Raw genomic sequence first — 17891 nt, 5'->3', positions numbered from 1 at the left:
GCACAGGGCCTAGCTCCCAGCTCACGGCCAGCTGGTGGGGGGGTGGGAGGCGCCTCCCAGGGCAGGGTAGCTCGAATGCCCAAGGCTGCTGGCCCAGCCGTGCTGCAGCCTGGGGTGCTCCCCCCACCTGGGGCAATCCCAGCAGTGCACGGTCCCCCACACCGCAGAGTGCACAGGCCCAGCCGTGCCAGAGCAGGGCGACCCCAACGCGTGTCTGGGACAGCACGATGCCAGCACCGGGAGCTGCTCTCGCCCCAGGGCCGACGTCCTGCAGCCGCAGCCCTGTCCCTGCCCCATACAGCCCCTCTAGTGACCCTTGTCCCCGCTCCCCCGGCGCTGCTCTGCCGTGGCAGGGGAGCGGGCAGTGCGTCACAGCCCCGGGAAGCAGACAGCGGCATGGCAGGCGGTGGTCAAAATGCAACTGGGCAGAGGCTGGGTTGGTTTAAATACATTACGTACATTTCTACAGTGCATTGGAACGATACATTTCGGGTCAGTGGCGGATGCAGCCGGGGGGGCACAGCCCCTCCCACGAGCTCTGGGAGCTCGTCACCCCTGTGCCCAAGGGACTGAGCCCTGCCGGCATGGGGAGGGAGTGGGCACCCCTGCCCCCGCAGGGTCACACAGCCAACCCTGGCCCCGCATGCCGGCCCACAGGCCCCGCAGCCTGCAGGGCCCCACAGCAGTTTGACCCACCCCAAGCCAAGCAGAGATGAGCCGGGGCTCAGCCAGGCCCCCGCACCCCACCATGGAGCAGGCGCCAGGCCCTGCAGGGCCCAGCAGCAGCACTTTGGCTCTAGCCGCTCCGGGGAGCGAGCGGAGGCACCCCAAGCACCCTGACAGTACCCACAGCCCAGACGTGCAACTCGATGCAAGAGGCAGGGCCCTGCAGCCTCTGACAGCCCCTTCCCAGCTCATAGCTGCTGCTGCCACCACTGCCTTGGGCCCCCGCCCAGCCCCTTGCACTCAACAGGTGCTTCTGCAGCACGGACCCAGGAGTCTGGGAGCTAACGGGACGCAGCCACAGAGAGAAGTGCCAGGCACCGGCTGGCCAGGACGGCTGCCCGCCCCCCAGGGAGCAACATGCAGGAGGGGGTGCCAGCACTGGGCCTGCAGTCTGGTGCAGGGGGCAGCAGGCTACTGGTAACGTGCTGGACGGATCTGGCCCAAGTGCTCGGAGCTGCACATGGGCCGGGCACGGGGCATCCAGCCGAGGGATTGTCCATTGGAGCTGGGCAGGGGACTGCTCCAGGCCCCACCGCACAGCGTCCAGTGCCCCATCCGCTCACCCGTGGGGCTGAGCTTGGGGCTGAGTGGGGTCCCGGCCCCCCTCAGTCCCGGCCCCGGCGCTACCACCAGGAGAAGAAGGGCTTCCGGCTCTGGAAGCTCTGGGTGTAGGCCTCGCTGGCACTGCGCTGGTGCGAGCGCGCCGTCTCCACGATCACTGGCGGCATCTGCACCAGGTGCAGGGGGCTCTTCCCGTCCTTCAGCGCCTGCGTCAGGTTCAGGATCTGGGGGCAAGGGAGGGCCCCAATTCTGGAATCCACTGGATCCACTCCCCAGCCCTAGACAGGCTCCTCCCAGTACAGGGACAGCATGTGCCTACCCCGCACCCCAAAGCCCTGCCCTGCCCCACGTACCTGCCCCCTCATGACTGCGATCTGCTTGTGGAACTGCCCCCGGTCAAAGCCAGGATCCTTCTGCAAGACACGCAGGGAAAGGGAAGCAGTCAGACCCCCCGGAAGTCCCCCATAGCAGCTGCGGCCCCAGTGCCCCCTTCAAGCCCCTGGGGGCTGGGCTCAGGCACTCGCTCCCTCCCGAGGTCCCCCCGAGGGCCAGCCACAGGGCCCCGCTAACCTTGAAGAGCTCATAGAGATCCTCCTCCAGGTCCTTGACAAAGTTGGGGTCTGAGATCTTAGGTAGGATCAGGTCCTTGATCTCCTGCGAGAAGGGCACTTTGGCCTGGGGCAGCCATGCCCAGTAGAAGGGGTCTGCAAAGAGGGGGCAGGGCTGAGGTCTAGAGCTCCCCCGACCCTTGCCCCAGCCTGCCCAGGGCCCCGCTCCCTGGTGGGTACAGGCTGGGCAGCACCCGCTGCCCCCGAGCTCAGGGCCCTCGTGCAGGTCCCTGGGCAAGGAGGGGGCCGCCCGGCCCCAGGCGTTGGCCACCCCCACAACCGTGGCGCACAGCCCCATGAGCCTCGCCCAGGCCTGGGCACTCACATGCTCTCCAGGAGTCGGGGTGCTTCAGGGGGAAGGCCAGGCCATTGTCGATGGCGGCCAGCTTGATGATGGGCTCCTTCACCATAACCCAGTCGCTGTCCTGTGGGGAAGTGGGGCTGCATCACGGGGGGCAGGCAAACTCCCCATGCCCAGAGCACCCCCCTTGCAGGGGCCTGGTCCATCCACCCACCCAGCCAGGCAGCTGTGCCCTGCCCAGCGAGCATGGACACAGCCCCGTGCAGGCCTCGGCCCATCCCCGATAACAAGCACTGCCCAGCCCAGGGCCCGCACATCTGCCCGCTCACCCGCGCGCCGGCGCTGTCCAGGGGGCAGTCATACTTGATGAGCCAGTTGTCATTGCCCCGGTCTGCAGAGAGATGCCGGCCAGGTCAGCATGCGCCCAGCCCGTGCTGCTCCGAGCACCTACCCCAGGGACCGACGGGCGGCCCCAGCCTCTAGGAGGGCATCCCAAAGCCTGCGCCCAGCAGGGTGGGGGGGAGCCAAGCCCTGCCCCAGAGCTCAACGCCCCAGCAGGACCAGGGCACTGCTCGGGGGGTGCTCCTCTTGGAGCCCAACACCCAGCGCAGCAGCAGGTGCACCTGGTGCCAAGGTCCGTCCAACCTCCTGACCCTGGCAGATGACCCCAGGAGGTGCCCTGCCCTCAGGGAGGGGTGGTGCCATCCAGGAGCTGCTAGAGACCCCCCAGTGCCCGCGTCCCCACCTGTGTTCCTGATGATGTAGTCCAGCACCACCAGCCTCTCGAACTGCAGCAGCAGCTGCCGGTTCGTGTTCTCAGGCAGCGGCTCGGCCTCGAACCGCCGCAGCCAGTAGTCCGCGTCCTTGTAGCCCTCCACGAAGAGCTGGAAGGAGCCCACCTGGGATGGATATGGCCAGTTAGAGGGGCCGGTGTGGACCAGGAGTGGCTGCGGTAGCAATGCCAGAGCCCCTACCTTTGGTGGGAGGCCGATGCGGTGGAAGCGCTGCCCGACCTTGGGCACCTTCTCCAGGGCCAGGCGCTTCCCGCGGGACTTCACGCGGTCGATGGCGCTGTAGTTGAAGGTCTCGCTGGCCAAGTACACCACCTGGGGGGGCACGGGTGGACCGGTCAGCCAGCTGCTCCGGCCCCGACCCCCAGCAGGTCACCGGTGCCCAGGCAGGGCTGCCTCCCCACCCACCTTTGTGCGGGGCACGATGTTAAGCTCCAGCTTCTGGTCCACCAGGCTGGCACCGGCCTCAGACAGGTAGCCCTGGTTGAGCACGAGGCAGTCGCGCCCGAAGCAGCAGGGGCAGCACAGCTTCTGCAGCCACTTGGTCCATTTGGGGTTCAGCTGCCCGTAGGGCTCCTCGTTCTTGGGCTTGAACACGCCGATGACCTTCTGCAGGGCACAGAGAGCGGGGTCTGGGCCGGGGGAGCAGGGAGAGACTGCCCCGATGCCCACGCACAAGCCCTGCTCCCGCTGCCACGGCCCTGCCTCGCCCCGCAGCGGGAGCAGGGCCCCAGGCTGCACCGCGGGGCCAGGGCCGGGATGCTGGGGCCGGCGGCTGGAAACTCCCCGGGCAGCACCAGGAGCCCGGGCCCACGCGGGAACTTCCACAGCGCCTGCAGCACCGCGCCCGCTCCCCCCCCCCCGCGCCCAGCAGGGAGCACGAGCCCCGCGCATCCGGCCACAGGGGTGGGGTGGGGGGACGCCACGTGACGCCCCCCAGCCCGAGCCCAGGGGCAGCGCTGGCCCGGCCCGGCCCGGCCCGGCCCCGGCGCAGGGTGACTCAGCAGCGCGCGCGTGACCCCGGCCGGGCCGGGCCGGGGCGGGCGCGGGGCGCTGCGGGGTCCCGGCGCGGTGCGGCGCGGCGCACCCACCCACCCCCTGCGGGTCCTTGACGAAGTAGCTGCCGCTGGAGCCCTGCGGGATGCGCTCGGGGAAGATGCCGCGCTCGCTGGCCAGCTCGGCGGCCCGCACCACGGCGGCGAACGCGGGGTCGTCGGGGAAGTCGTTCCGCGCCCGCGCCGCGCCGGCCCCCGCGCCCCCCGCCGCGCCCGCGCCCCCCGCCGCGCCCGGCCCCGCCGCGCCCGGCCCCGCCGCCAGCGCGCCGCCCGGGCCCCGCCAGCCCCGCTCCAGCAGCGGCTGCCGCTCGCGGTCCCGGTCCCGGTCGCGGTCGCGGGCGGGCGGGGAGGCGGGCGGCGAGGGCGCGGGCGGCGGCGGCAGGGGGGGGGCGGGCGGCGGCGCGGCCGGGCCGGGCAGCCCGTAGTCGGGGCCGGGGGCGCGCTCCGGCGACACTAGCGGGCTCGTCTCGTCCATGGCGGCGGCGGCGGCGGGGGGGCCGGGCGCGGGACACGTGGGCGCTGTCAGCTGACCGCGCGACCAGCACACGCCCCTCCCGCTGCTCGCGGTGATGTCACCTCGCCGCCCCGCCCCCTGCCTGCGCTGGCCACGCCCATTCCTCGCCCCTCCCACTGAGGTGCTAGCCCCGCCCATTGCCCTCGCATGCCGGCCGCCGCCTTGCACGCCCCGCGCTTGGGGGCCGTGGCGGCAGGGCCAGGCCCCGTCCCCGTCCCCGTCCCCGCACGAGCGGATGGCGGAGCAGCCGGCAGCCCGAGGCCCAGAGGCGCAACGTGGGCCGGCAGGGCGTTGGCAGGCGGAGCGGGGCTGCAGCGTGCATGCGTTGCAGTGGGCACACTGGGGAGGGCAGCCACGCCACTGAGGCTGCTGGTGGCGCGGTGACAGTGGCCGTGGCAGTGATCTCATGCTTGAGGGGCACCGTGGCCCCGGCAGATGGGGGCGGGGACGCCAGCCCCTGCCCCTGCCCCTGGGGCCAGCAATGCCCCTCAGGGCTGGCAGGCCTCTGCCCCTCACAAAGATGCTGGGCCCAAGGGGTAGAGTCATCGTTGCCCCTCACAGAGATGGCGAGCCCAGGGCGGATGTGCAGCGCTGCCCCTCACAAAGATGGCGGACTTGGGGGCAGCGGGGTAGGAGGAGCCGCTCTCCTTACCCTTCACAAAGATGGCGGCCGATGACAGCACTGGAGAGCCGACCAGTGAGAAGCTGCGTTGCTTCCGGTGATCATGGTGACAGCCAACTGCAGGAGGGGATGCATCCGGGCGATGCCAGGGCGGCGATGACAGGGCGGGGGGGAGCGCGGCGCTGGGGAGCGGCGCCGCCGGCGCATGGGGACCCCCAGCGGGGGGCGGGGAGCGGCGCCGGCGGTGCAGCGCGGAGCCCAGGTGCGGCCGGGCGGGGGGTGCGGGGTGCCGCCGGCTCCGTGCGTGGGGCGGCGATGCGGGGTGCGGCGTGCCCGGTGCACGGGGCGGGGTGCAAGGGATGGAGAGTGCAGCAGGCTGCGTGCACGGGGCGCGGTGCAGGGTGCAGCACGTCTCGGGCACAGGGCAGGGTGCGAGGGGTGGGGTGCGGGGTGCAGCAGGTGGGGTGCTACAGGGGTGCAGCAGGCTGCGTGCACGGGGTGGGGTGCTACAGGGGTGCAGCAGGCCGTGTGCACGGGGTGGGGTGCAGGGGGGAGTTCAGGGTGCAGCAGGCCGTGTGCTTGCGGTGCATGCTTGGGGCGGGGCGCCAGGGCTCCGGAGCGCGCTGGCTGCGGGCTAGAGGAGACCGTCCCCGGGGCCCTGCTCCCCCCAGCTCCGTGCCCCTGGCTCCCCCGCCCCATCCTGGTCCCCCTTTACGGAAGGGAGAGCACCCTGGCCCTGCATGGCTGCAGCCCCTGGGTCTGTCCACGGCACGTGGCTCCATCACAGGTGGACCGTGGGCAGCGCAGAGCCAGCCCAGCCCTGGTGACAGCTGCGTGGCTGGGGTCACGCGTGCCGGCTGTGCCGCTCACCCGGCCGGCCGCGTGCATGTTTCATGGAGGTGCTGCCGGGTCCTGCCCCGAGCGGCCGCAACCTGAGCCGTGTGGCTGGAGTTTCAGGCGTGGGTCAGAGGGTGCCAGGCGCTGGTGCCACCAGACCCATTCATGCACACACCTCTGGCACAGCCCTGACACCGCGGCCCTGGCACATCTGCAGCCCTGGCAGATGTACCTGCCCGCTGCAACCCTCCTCCGCCAGCACTGGCCGTGGCCCCTGGAGCCACGCTCTCTGCCAGGACTCAGCCCCATGCACTGCCCGGAGGAGGGGTGCAGCGCTGGGACCCGTGTGCCAAGGGGCCAGTCCTGCCAGGCAGCTGCAGCCAGCACCAGCAGCGGGCTCAAGCAGACGCCGGCCCCGGGTGCCCCCTGGGCCGTGTCGGCAGGTGTCGTGGTCTCGGGCAGTGCCCAGGACCTGCCCCAGCTCGTGACGTCCCAGCAGAGGGCTCTGGCAGCCCCAGGGAGATGGAGGGGGCTTGGAGTCGGGTCCCAAAGGAGAGGGTGGGCAGCTCGGGGAGAGGGGACAGCCCCTGGTAATGTGGGGCAGGATCGGTGCTGCCGGAGTCTCTGTATGGGGGATGCTGGGGGCTCAGCCCGGCCTGCACAGCGCTGCCCGTGGGCCCTGGCCTCGGCCATGCACTCACCCGCCCTCCCTTGCAGCCTTGCCCTGCGCCCGCGGGAGCTGGCACCAGGACCATGACGCTGACCAAGGGCTCCTTCACCTACTCCAGTGGGGAGGAGTACCGCGGCGAGTGGAAGGAAGGTCAGTCTCCCCGGCCAGGGGTTCAGGCAGGGAGGCCAGGAGCTGCCCCCCCCAGTGCTCCTGTCCCCAGGGCCTGTGCCCCACCCCGGTGTCGGGGGCGCTGGTGACCGGCTGCTCTCACCCGCCAGGCCGCCGGCACGGCATGGGCCAGCTGACCTTCGCTGACGGCAGCACCTATCTGGGCCACTTCGAGAACGGGCTCTTTCACGGCTGCGGGGTGCTCACTTTTGCTGATGGCTCCCGGTGCGTGGGGAGACCCAGGGCTGAGCAGCGCCCGCTGCTGTGGTTGGCCCCCGGGCTGGGGCTGCGGAGCAGGGGGTGCCTCCAGCGCCAGGGGCAAGCAGCAGCTCAGAGGGAAGGGGGGAAGGACTCTGACACAGCCATGGGTCCTCGGAGCAGGTGTGGGGGGGTACGTCTTTGTGCACGCACGTGTGGGTATGAGCATGCTTGTCTGTGCATGTGTGAGAGTGTCTGTGTGTATGTGCAATTGTGAATATGTTTGTATATTCAGATGTGCATGTGCAAGTGTAAGCACATGTGTGTGTGTAAGTGCATGCTTTGTGCATGCACGCACATGTGGGTGTATCTAGTCGTGTGCATATGCCTGGAAGTGTGGGCGTGCTGCTCTGCATGTGATGTGCACTTGTGCAACCATATGTATGCGTGGGCCTGGTGCGAGTGCGGCCACACCTCGGGGCAGGGCAGGCACAGGCAGGCCCCGCATGTCTGGAGCTCAGGACCAGCCCTGCACCGGTGCCAGGCCGTGGCCCCGCAGCAGCGGGCATGGGGTGGGGGACCGGGCTAACACAGCTGCCCCCTGGCTCGACCACGCTGCAGGTACGAGGGGGAGTTCGTGCAGGGGAAGTTCAGCGGCGTCGGCGTCTTCACGCGCTACGATAACATGACCTTCGAGGGCGAGTTCAAGGGCGGCCGCGTCGAGGGCTTCGGTGAGTGCCGGGGCCCCCAGCCCAGCCCAGTGCCCCCCGCCCAGCCAGGGCCCAGCCCGCGCCCACACACCGCCCGCCACAGCCTCCAGCCTCTGCCACCCTGCCCTGGTCCCGACCCCTGCCCTTGACCCCAGGCCCCAACATTTGCCCCTGACCCCAGCCCCTGCCTCCCTGGTCCCCAGACCGTGCTCCCCCCACCCCAGGCCCAGACCCCCAGCCCTGCTGTGGTGCCCCCACCTCTCTCCAGCTGCCCTGCCCCGCGCCAGCTGCGTGCCCCATGCCACCCCTTGTGCATGCTCTCCCCTGCCCCCATGTGCCTCCCTCGTGTGCCCTCCCCGCCCCGTGACGCCCACCCTTCCCTCCCCAGGGCTCCTGACGTTCCCCGACGGCTCCCATGGGGTCCCCCGCAACGAGGGCTTCTTTGAGAACAACAAGCTGCTGCGGCGCGAGAAGTGCCCGGCCGTGATCCAGCGCGCCCAGAGCGTCTCCAAGTCCACACACGGCCTCATGGTGTGACCGCCCCCCGCCCCAGCCCCTCCTCGAGCAGCCGGGCACCCCCAGCCCGGCTCCAGGGCTCCCCGGGGAGGTCCCCCCAACTGCCCCCGGGCTCTGCTCACCCCCCAGGGCAGCTCGTCCTTCCCGCAGGGCCACGCGGTGCCTTGCAGATGCCACAGTGCCAGGGCCCAGGCAGGGACTGGGGCTCTTCCCCAGGGGCAGCCCCCAGCCAGGGTGTGGGGGGCCGTACGGAGTTGCCCCCCAGGCTGGGAGTGATGGGAGCTGCGCACGGCATGGGGGTGGGGCTGTGTGCCCGGTGCCTTTGCGGGGTGGGGCACGGGCAGGGGCTGGGTCTCCAACAGGTCACGCTCCCCACCCCGCCTCAGGCCCGGCCCCGACAGGGGCAGGATGGTGCTGCAGAGATGCCCCAGGGCCAAGCCCTGTCCCCACTACGGCAGTGCCAAACCCCCCCATCGCACCGGGGCAGAGCCTGGCAGGACAAGGCCCTTCTGCCCAGGCAGGTGGAGCCCAGCAGTGGGGACGGTGGGTCAGGAGTGAGGGGCCTGGGCGGTGGGGGGGGGTCCTGCCTGGCCGCGCTGAATGTCCGCGACGCCGCTCCGTGCCTTGCGCCCGCCTGGCCGGGAGTAAAACCGCCTTGCCAAGCCCCCGCCTGCGTGTCTGTGTCCGGAGCCCCCCAGCCCCAGGCGCCCCCCACGTACCCACGCTCATCCCTACGTAAAGCTGAGAGCGGCGGGGGGGCTCTGGGCAGCCTTGGAAGGGTGCAGGGTCCTGGAGCCCTGGGCTGGGCGCGGAGCCACGCGCTGCCCTGCTGGAGGGGGCACAGCAGCCCGGGCCTGCCCCGAGCGCTCCCCCCCAGTCAGGAAGGAGGAGGATGCAATGCAGGTGCAACGAGTTTATTGCCAGCTCAGCCCTGCGTGGCCCCAGGAACCCACCGCCTCGTGCCTGGGCCAAGCGGGGGTGGTGCTGAGCTCCCAGGCCGCGGCTGCCCTGGCAGGGGTAGGGGCAGCGGGCAGCCGGGGGCGCTGGGGGTTGGAGTGCATGCAGGAGGCAGCGCCGTGCAGGGGGTCAGAGCCAGCCGTTGCGGGTGAAGGCCCGGCGCAGCGCAGCGGCCTGGTCCTCGCTGAGCGGCAGCAGCGGTGCCCGGCAGGGCCCCCCGTGGTAGCCGAACCACTCCATGGCCTGCTTCAGCCCCGCCACGCCGAAGCGCCGCGTCACCTGGGGCCAGGCAGCCTGTGAGCGCCTGACCCACGCGGCCCCGTCCCACCAGGCAGCTGGGACCCCCGGGGCCAGGGGCTGCGACCCGTCAGCGGGGCCACGAGAGCAGCCTGGGCAGCAGCAGGGCAGGGCAGGGTCCCCACCTCCTCCCGGCCCAGAGCCCCCCATGCCCCTGCCCAGCTCCTGCCTCTCTCAGCAGAGCTGGGAGGTGGGGAAGGGGCTGCAGCCCCCCCAGCCCTGCGCTCTGCTCTGCCAGCCCCAGGGGTGCAGCTACCTCTGGGGGGGGCCTGGTGGTGGTGTATAACGGGGGTGGTGGGGGCTGAGTTCAGGGCTTCCAGGCTGGGAGCTGTGCCCCCCCCCCCCCACCACCCCAAATCCCAGCCTATAAATAGGGTTGTGCCTGCACTTGGGGGCCGAGCTGCAGCTGGTGCCAGGGGACATGCTGTTCCTGGCACGGTCCCGAGGGCAGGGCCCGGCTCCTGCCTGCACAGCCCTTCCCCAGGCACCTGGGCCCGGGAGCCCTGCCCCTCACTCCTGCCCCGCAGCCCCCTGGCATCCTACCGCCGCGTTGGGCTCGATGAGCCGGTGCTGCAGGTCCCGGGCCTCCTGCCAGCGCCCCTCCTGGCACAGGCGCTCCAGCTGGCACAACGGCGCGCCCAGGACATTGGCAAGCGCGCAGACCCCCCCGACGGCACCTGGGGCAGAGGGGCCGGGCGTCAGCCGGGACGGGGGCCCAGCCCTCCCCAGCACCATCCCCACGGCCCCTTCCACCCTCCTCTCGAGGGTCTCCAACACCCCCCGGATGCAGCACGGCCCAGCCTGGCTCCCAGCTGCCCCCACCTACCCACAGCGTAGCTGGCCAGCAGGAACCCGGCCGACCCCGCCAGCACCTGGAAGTCCTCGCGCCGTGTCTTGTGCACGATCAGCCCCAGGCGCGTGATCTGGGGAGACACGGGCAGCGTCCCCCAGAGCCTGGACCTGGCGCCGGGGGTCTGGGACCCGACCCCCACATCTGCCTCGAGCCCCCGACTCACGTCGCCGCCGCTGTCCTTGAGCCCCACGACGTTGGGGTGCGGGGCCAGGGCCAGCACGGCCTCCAGGGGCAGCTCCAGGCCGGTGTTGGCAGGGACGCTGTACAGCACCACAGGCACCGGCGACGCCTCTGCCACCTGCGCAGGGAGCCGGTGGGGCTGGGACACGCAGCCCACGGCCATGGGGCCCCACGTCCTCTCTGCGCCCAGCTGGGCTCAGCACCACGTGCCCACCCCAGGAGCAGCGGGTAGGGCGTTCTGCACCAGGTGGAGCCCGGCCACGCCACGCCACGCCACGCCAGCCCTTCCCAGCTGGGTCTGAGCCTGACCCCCGCCCCTCACCTGGGTGTAATGCAGCACCAGGGCGGCGGTGCTCATGGCACCCCGGTAGTAGCAGGGTGTCACCACCAAGACAGCGTCGGCACCCGCCTCCGCCATCCCTGCCGTCAGCTCAATGGTGGCCTGCGTGGCTGCGGGGGGAGGGGCAAGATGAGAGCCCCCCGCCCCACAGGGCCCTCCAGGGCAGCAGGATCGGGCCCACGGGCATCTGAGCCAGGGCAGGGGTGAGGGGCCCCCCCAGTCTCACACTCGCATCCGGAGCCGGCCAGCAGGAGGCGGGGGCGGGGCACGGCCCGACGCACGCGGGCCACGATGTCCAGGCGCTCCGGCCCCGTCAGCAGCGGGCACTCGCCGTTGGAGCCCTGCACCACGAAGCCTGCGCGGCCGGCAGGGGTCAAGGGCAGGGTGGGGGGCAGCCCCCAGCCCCAGCCAGGACCCGGCCTACAGCCCACACGCCCTGAGTCCCAGCCCCATGACGCTGCCCCGACACGTGTGCCCACAGATGTGCGCTGCTCCCCCGCCCCAATGTGGACCGGGCCCACCCCAGGCTGGGGGCTGCGGGGCAGACCCTGGCGCAGGAGGTGGTGGAGCGTGGCCGTGGCCTGGAGGGTCTCCTCTCCTGGAGCGGTCCAGGGAGCCTGGCTGGACAGCGCGTGCACACGCGTGTGTGCAGTCTGTACGCCATGCCAGAGCTGGGGGGAGCAGCTTCACCCTCTGCCCCTTTCCGGCTGCCGACACTGGAGCAAAGTCCAGCCGAGGCTGCATCCTTGGGCTGGCGGACGAGCAAGGCCACGGCCATGGCCAGAGCCCAGCTGTGCACCCCACCCCCACCCCGCGCTGGGCACCGTCCCGGGCAGGTGGCCGTGGCACGTCGGGAGACGAGATCCAGCACCTCGCTGCCCCCAGCCCTGCGGCGCCAGCACCCGCCCGGGGCACAGGCGCATCCGGCCTTGCCGGGGCCTCTCCAGGGTCCCCAGGACCGGGCCGGCTCTGCCTCGCGCGGGCTGCGGGGAGCCACACCAGGCTCCACGGCAGGTGCTCCACGATGTCGGGGCTCCGCCATGCGCCCCTGGCCCGAAGGGGGCAGCACTGGAGGGGCTGAGCCAGTCCCTGCCCCGCACTGTAGCTGCCCCAGCCGCGCTGTGCCCCCTGCCCCACGCTCACCTCGGAAGGGGACCTGGGCGTAGAGGCGCAGGTTGTCCTCCAGCCGGGCGTAGTCCACGCCACCCTGGGCCATGAAGGGGGTGGCCAGGGGTGGGTAGATGCCCCGCAGGTCCAACCTGGGCGTTGGCTTGGTGGGGGCGGTGCTCAGCACCCTGCCCAGCACCCCGGGGCGCCAACCTCGGCCCCCCAGCCGCAGCGGGGCCGTGAGCGCCATGGCGGGACTGAGCTCCGAGCTGCTGCCCAGGCCGTTAATGATTGACAGGGCTCGTTAGGGATTCGCTGCTCCCTGGCGGTGTGGCCCTGGGGGTGGCTCGGGGAGCAGGCGGGGAGGGGGGGCCTCTGGACACCAGTGCTGAGCACCCCTAGGTGTGCGACCCTGCTCCTGGATCAGCCCCTTCCTGCCCCCCAGGGGCTGCCGGCCGGTGATACCCAGGTCCTGCAAGAGCCCCTCAACCCCTGTCCTGGGTGTCCTCACCTCCCCACACAGCCACAGGGCGGGCAGGGAACCGCGGGGTCGCATCCAGTCCTGAGGCAGGATCAGCCCCGTCCAAACCAGCCCAGACAAACCCCATGTCCAACCTCAGAGACACGTCACAGTCGTCCCCGACACAGCCCCAGGCATCGCCCCCGCCCTGCCCCCGGGGCACAGCGGGGCCGCAGCCACCAACGTCCTGCTGCTGCCAGGGGTCGTGGGCGCTGCAGAGCCCAGGCCAGGCCGTGCCCCCGCTGCAGAGGAAGGCAAAACCCCCCAGTCTGCACCAGTCTGACCAGGGGGCAATCCCTTCCTGCCCCAGCACAGCGCGGGGCTGAGCCTGCGTGCGGGGGCAAGACCCTCCACCAGGACCCTGCGGGGTTGGTGCCAGCAGGAGCATTGGCACAGCCCAGCCTCAGGCGCACACGGTCCTGGACCCGCTGCTGTCCACCACAGCACTTTATTGCTGGAGCCTGCGCCCGCTCTCATGCCGGCGCCTCCGTGTCCACCTCCACCCTGCTCTGCTCGGGGGTCTCCAGCGCCTGCCGCGTGTCCGTCTGCCACAGCTGCACCAGGTCCATGGGGGTCTTCCCGGCCTGCGGGGTGGGTGCAGGGGGTGAGGGCAGCCCGGCGTGGCCTCACCCCGTGTCCCTGGCCCAGCACTTACCAGGTTCTTGGCCAGCATGTCGGCCCCGTAGAGGAGCAGCATCTTGATGATTTTGTAGCGGTTGAGCCGCGCGGCGTCATGCAGGGCCGTGTCCCCCTCCTGTGGCCATGGGCACCCACGTCACCAGGCAGTGGGGCCCGGTGGCCTCCAGACCCCCTCCCGCCTGCATGCCTGGGCCACGGAGCAGGTACAGCACCTACCCTGTCCACAGCATTGATGGCCACGCCGACGTGGATGAGGTGCTCTGCAATGTCGGCGTGGCCGGTGCGTGTGGCCACATGCAGTGGGGTGCTCAGGAGCTGGGGAGATTGGCGGGGGAGGAGGGTGTTAGCCCCCAAAGGGACCCACGGGGGTGGCACCTGCCTGCACCCCCACCCCTGCACTCACCTTGTCCACGAGGTTGAGGTTGGCACCGTGGTCCTGCAGCAGCTTCACCACGGCCAAGTGTCCCCCACGGCAGGCCCAGTGCGCGGCCGTGCAGTCCAGCTGCCCACAGATGCTCACGTCAGGGCCAGGCCAGCCCCTGCCTGGCCACGTCCCACAACCCCCCCCACCTGCCCCACAACTCCCCCTGCCCCACCCACACCCAGGACCCCATGCCCCTCACACTGCAGAAAGGGTGACCAGCCCTTGCAGGAGCAGCCCCCTGATTGGCTGCTTTTCCACTAGGGGCAGGGCAGAGGGGACGGGCAGCCAATCAGACTGCAGTAGGGCTCCTCCGCCACCTCTGGGGGCTCTGGGCTGATCCCCAAATGCTTCCTCCAGGTGCCCTCCCCAGACCCGTGGCAGGGACAGGGGGCTGCCCCCATCTCACCCGGTCCTGGAAGTCCACGGTGGCGCCGTGCTCCAGCAGCTTCTCCAGGATCTCGATGTGCCCCTCCAGCGAGGCCCGGTGCAGCGCTGTGCGGTGGAACTGCCCCGGGGCAGCACCGCCATCACTGGACAGCCCCTCCACCTTCCCCACCCCGAGGGCTGCGTCCCCCGCCTGCACCAGGCGCCTGCAGACCCCTGCCCAGCACCCAGGGGCACAAGCAGCCCTGCCAGGCACAGAGCAGCTGTGCCGGGTCCGTAAGGGCCAGACGGACCGCAGCATTGCCAGCCCAGCCGGTGCATCGTCCCTCCGCCCAGCTCCCCGGCGCTGCCCGTGGGGGGCCCAGGATGGGCTGGGGGCACCACCTCATCGCAGGTGTCCGGGGAGCCGCCGTCAGCCAGGAACTTCTCGACGAGGCGGAGCTGGCCCCGCACGGCCGCCCGCAGGAACGTCTCCGGCACCACCGCGGCATCCTGCCGGGCAGGGGGACATGGGACTCCTACACCCCAGGACCCCGCCCGGAGGGTGCTGTCCTGACCCCCAGGCCCCACTGGGCTCTGGCTCAACCCCAGCCCCTTACAAGGTCCTCGGGCTCCGGCTCGGGCGCCGGCTCAGGCGTGGCGGCCCGCTCCTCCCGCCGGCGCCGGCGCTGCTTGCGCAGCTCGATGAGGTGCTGGATGCCGCCCACGTCGATGATCTCGCGCCGCAGGTCCACCGAGCTCCTCCGCACCCGCTCCTGGCCCTGCACCAGGGAGGGAGTGAGGTGTCTGCCTGGATCCCTGCCTCGTGGTGCTTGGCCATCAGCGGGCTTCTCCCCCCTACTCTTGACCCTGCCCCGGGCTCCCCCTGACCACGGCGGCCACAGCTCCTAGAGAGCCGCCTGCCGGGACGAGGGGCCGGCCCAGCTGCGCCCCCCCACACCCCTCACCTTGAGGACGGCGATGCCGAGGGGAAGGGCCCCCCGGTGCTTCTCATCCTCCAGCTCCTGCACCTCCATCCGCACCAGCGCTGGCGGCTGCCCAGAGCTGCTCTGAAACCCAGCACAGACACCCTCAGCCCCCAGGCTGGGTGCCATTGCCCGGGTAAGGCGCTAGATCCGCAGGGAAGGGCCATCGGGGCTAGCGCCAGGGCTCAGCCCGGCTCCGGCGTCCCCGGACTCGCCTGCTTCGCCGCCTCCTCCTGCGCCAGCCTCTGGTCGATGAGCTCCGTCGCCCATTTCAGGTCCTGCTCCACAGTCGCCGCCATGGCTCCGGCCCTGGGCACCGCCTGCCCTGGCGCTGGGAGCTGCGGCGGGTCCTCGCTGCTGTGCCCGCAGCTGCTCGGCTGCTCCAGGCTTTATGCGGCGCCCAAGGGACAGGTGTGCCCGCCCCGTGACTGTGACCGGGGGCTTTTGTCATGAGCTCACCGGCCACATTCTCCCCGGTCACCTTCCCGCAGCGCTGGGCATCGCCCTTAAAGGGCCCCAGGCACAGCAGGGGGACCGAGGGGGGCTCCGGCCTGTGGTGTGGGCAGGAGCCAGAGCCACCGCACCGGGGCAGCAGAGCGCTGGAGCTGGTCACCCCCTGCCCTGCGGCAGCCCTGGGCCCATCCCAAGCCAGTACCCCAGGGCAGCTCTCGATGCCCCTGGAGCTGGGGTCCTGCTCCATGCCGCACATGCTGCTCCCTCCGCGCTGCTGTGGCAGATGACGTCAGGCACTGGCACTTCCGCCAGCCCCCAGGGACACGCTGGCCAGACCCCAGCCTGCCTGGAATAACTCGGGCAGGAGCTATTCCTGTCTCTGCGCACCGCGCGCAGCCCCGCTGGGACCAGAGGAGGGGGCAAGGGAGATGCCACAGTCATCACCGCCCGAGGACCACGAGGCAGGCACGCTCCAGCCTAGAGCCTGAGGGTGACCTTTGACCCTTCCCTTCTGAGGTCACGGGAGGTCGCTGCCTCGGTGTGCAGTGGGGGTCCCTCCCCCAGGTCCTGCACTGGGAAGGCGACAAGCTGTGCGCTGCAACAAGCCGGGGTGGGGGGCACCAGGCAGGGAGCGTGGAGCAGGACCCCCCACCAGCAGCCCCCGCACAGGCGTGTGCCGGCACACACAGGCGCACGCTCGCTGCAGCCCTGGGGCTGAGGACAGGGCGCTTGGAAGAGCAGAGCCAACAGGAGCCAGGAGCTAACCAGCAACGGGGAGGAGCCGGGCACAGGACCCCCGGGGGTAACGTGGCCTCGGTGCCACTGCCCCCGTCACCATCCAGCATCCCCGCAGACCGCCGAGCTGGGAAGGATTTATTGATAAATACAGAGTACGGACACGGCGGCCCCGGCCCCGCGGGCGCCCTGCACCGCGGCTCCCGCTGCGTCTCCGCTCCAGCACGAGCAGCACAGTCCAAGGGGGCTCAGGCGGGGGGACCCCGCCAGCCCCCGCGGGCACCGCCCCAGGCAGCGCCTGTCACAGGAGCGGCCCAGCGGGTGCAGGCCACTCCTCCAGGGGCGCGGGGGGGCCGAGCCCCGGTGCCCGTCCACGCCGGGGCCAGCCCGAGCGCCGCGGCCTGGGGGCCGTGCCCACCGCCGGGTCAGTTCCTGGGGGGCGGCGGCTGGCTCACGATGACCTGGACCACAAAGTCCTTCTGCAGCCGCGTGTCCTGCAGGCGCGTGCGGTCCGTCAGCAGCTTCCCCGAGAAGAACCAGCGCTGCCAGGCGGGCTCGATGCCCTCGCGGGCCTGCAGCTGCCGCTTGAGCTGCCCCACCGTGTCGGCCATGCTGGCGCCCAGCCGCACGTCCCGGCCCGTCGACAGCCGCACCTTCAGCGGGAACTCGCGCCGCGCGCCCGGCGCCGGCTCCGCCGCCTCGGGGCCCTCGTCCTCGCCGCGCTCCTGGATGAGGTTCACGGGCGGCGCCAGGCAGTACACGGGCAGCTGGTACCGGTTCCCCAGCTCGTCGTAGCACTCGGTCAGGGAGCCTGCGCCGGGCACAGCCGGTGAGGGCCGGCGCGCTGCCCACCCGCGGCCCCTCGCTGCCGACCCCCGGCCGCCACCACCCCAGCCCGTCTCTCCCACCCCCGGGGACCGGGCCCCCGGCGCGGCGCGGCGCCTACCGTGAGGCAGGGTGATGCTGGCGCCGTCCAGGATGGCCTGGGCCAGGCCGTGGTCGCTGGCCTCCACGGCGCCGGCGGCCGCCTTGAGCGCGTCCCAGATCTCGGCGCGGCCCTCGAAGGCGGGCGCCGTGTCCCAGAACTCGTCGCGCTTGCTGCGCAGCTGCCCGGCCGTCATGGGGTAGTCGCTCTTCCACTTGGGACGCTCCTTGCGCAGCGGCTCGTTGCGGCCTGCGGGCAGCGGCACGGTCAGCCGGCGAGGGGCTCTGCCACCCGCTGCGGCCGCGGCCCCGGGCATGTCGCCGGCGGGCGGGCGGGCGGGCGGGGGCGGCAGCACGTCCTGTTGCTCCGGCTGCCCCAGCCCGGCCCGGCAATTACTCGGGCGCGCCCGGCCCGTGACGGGAACCAGGCGTGAGTCACGGCCGCAACACCCCCCCCCCCCCGCCACCCCCCACGGCCCGGCCCGGCCCGGCCCGGCCCGCGCGAGCCTGCCCCCCCCGCAGCCCGGCCCGGCCCGGCCCAGCCCCCCGTGTGCCCCCGTCGCGGCGCGGTGCCCGTGCCCGTGCCCGTATCCCCGGGGCGGGGCGGTCCGGGGGGGTTACGTAACCGGCTGCCCCGCTCACCTGCCCGCTTGCGCGCGTGTCGCGGGCCCGGGGCTCGGCGCGGCCTCCCCACGCAGCCGCCCATGTCCCGCCCGGCCCGGCCCGGCCCGCCAGCCCGCGGGACCCGGCTCGTCCCGGCGCCGCCAGACCCGGCGGAGGGAAGCGGGCTGGGCCCGGCCCGGCCCGGCCCCGCCCCCCACGTGCCGCGGCCCCGC

The 17891-nt window shown here is 72.1% G+C and overlaps 5 protein-coding genes across 8 annotated transcripts; 1 reads left to right on the top strand and 4 right to left on the bottom strand.

Moving 5' to 3' along the window:
• Window positions 1–437: 437 nt before the first annotated feature.
• On the bottom strand, window positions 438–4546 carry PI4K2A (phosphatidylinositol 4-kinase type 2 alpha). Its single transcript, XM_059730264.1, has 9 exons — window positions 4083–4546; window positions 3396–3596; window positions 3171–3302; window positions 2942–3095; window positions 2526–2587; window positions 2221–2320; window positions 1858–1991; window positions 1641–1700; window positions 438–1511 (listed from the first exon to the last, which is right to left on the bottom strand). Exons 1-9 carry the CDS (start codon window positions 4515–4517, stop codon window positions 1350–1352), a joined length of 1440 nt encoding a protein of 479 aa, XP_059586247.1. The 5' UTR covers window positions 4518–4546; the 3' UTR covers window positions 438–1349.
• Window positions 4547–5126: 580 nt separating this feature from the next.
• MORN4 (MORN repeat containing 4) lies at window positions 5127–8940 on the top strand. Of its 3 annotated transcripts, none has more exons than XM_059730276.1 (5): window positions 5127–5284; window positions 6733–6835; window positions 6964–7078; window positions 7673–7782; window positions 8150–8940. In XM_059730276.1, the coding sequence occupies exons 1-5, from the start codon at window positions 5282–5284 to the stop codon at window positions 8296–8298; spliced, it is 480 nt and encodes a 159-aa protein (XP_059586259.1). In that variant the 5' UTR covers window positions 5127–5281; the 3' UTR covers window positions 8299–8940. The 3 variants fall into 3 exon arrangements, with proteins under 3 accessions (XP_059586259.1, XP_059586260.1, XP_059586258.1); XM_059730277.1 differs by having other exon boundaries at window positions 5191–5275; XM_059730275.1 differs by lacking the exon at window positions 5127–5284 and adding an exon at window positions 5333–5440.
• A 235-nt stretch (window positions 8941–9175) lies between these two features.
• HOGA1 (4-hydroxy-2-oxoglutarate aldolase 1) lies at window positions 9176–12304 on the bottom strand. Its single transcript, XM_014605663.3, has 7 exons — window positions 12048–12304; window positions 11131–11259; window positions 10887–11014; window positions 10548–10682; window positions 10358–10454; window positions 10075–10208; window positions 9176–9513 (listed from the first exon to the last, which is right to left on the bottom strand). The coding sequence occupies exons 1-7, from the start codon at window positions 12259–12261 to the stop codon at window positions 9364–9366; spliced, it is 987 nt and encodes a 328-aa protein (XP_014461149.2). The 5' UTR covers window positions 12262–12304; the 3' UTR covers window positions 9176–9363.
• An 80-nt stretch (window positions 12305–12384) lies between these two features.
• ANKRD2 (ankyrin repeat domain 2) lies at window positions 12385–16169 on the bottom strand. Of its 2 annotated transcripts, XM_019492365.2 has the most exons (8): window positions 14926–16169; window positions 14578–14739; window positions 14363–14470; window positions 14001–14099; window positions 13574–13672; window positions 13387–13485; window positions 13187–13285; window positions 12385–13115 (listed from the first exon to the last, which is right to left on the bottom strand). In XM_019492365.2, exons 1-8 carry the CDS (start codon window positions 15070–15072, stop codon window positions 13005–13007), a joined length of 924 nt encoding a protein of 307 aa, XP_019347910.2. In that variant the 5' UTR covers window positions 15073–16169; the 3' UTR covers window positions 12385–13004. The 2 variants fall into 2 exon arrangements, with proteins under 2 accessions (XP_019347910.2, XP_019347909.2); XM_019492364.2 differs by having other exon boundaries at window positions 13187–13485.
• Window positions 16170–16252: 83 nt separating this feature from the next.
• Window positions 16253–17852, bottom strand: UBTD1 (ubiquitin domain containing 1). Its single transcript, XM_059730273.1, has 3 exons — window positions 17698–17852; window positions 17078–17305; window positions 16253–16942 (listed from the first exon to the last, which is right to left on the bottom strand). Exons 1-3 carry the CDS (start codon window positions 17759–17761, stop codon window positions 16557–16559), a joined length of 678 nt encoding a protein of 225 aa, XP_059586256.1. The 5' UTR covers window positions 17762–17852; the 3' UTR covers window positions 16253–16556.
• Window positions 17853–17891: the final 39 nt, after the last annotated feature.

The sequence above is a fragment of the Alligator mississippiensis genome, chromosome 6 (assembly GCF_030867095.1).
Source record: "Alligator mississippiensis isolate rAllMis1 chromosome 6, rAllMis1, whole genome shotgun sequence".
Taxonomy (NCBI): domain Eukaryota; kingdom Metazoa; phylum Chordata; order Crocodylia; family Alligatoridae; genus Alligator; species Alligator mississippiensis.
This window is presented reverse-complemented; position numbering and strand designations above follow the sequence as displayed.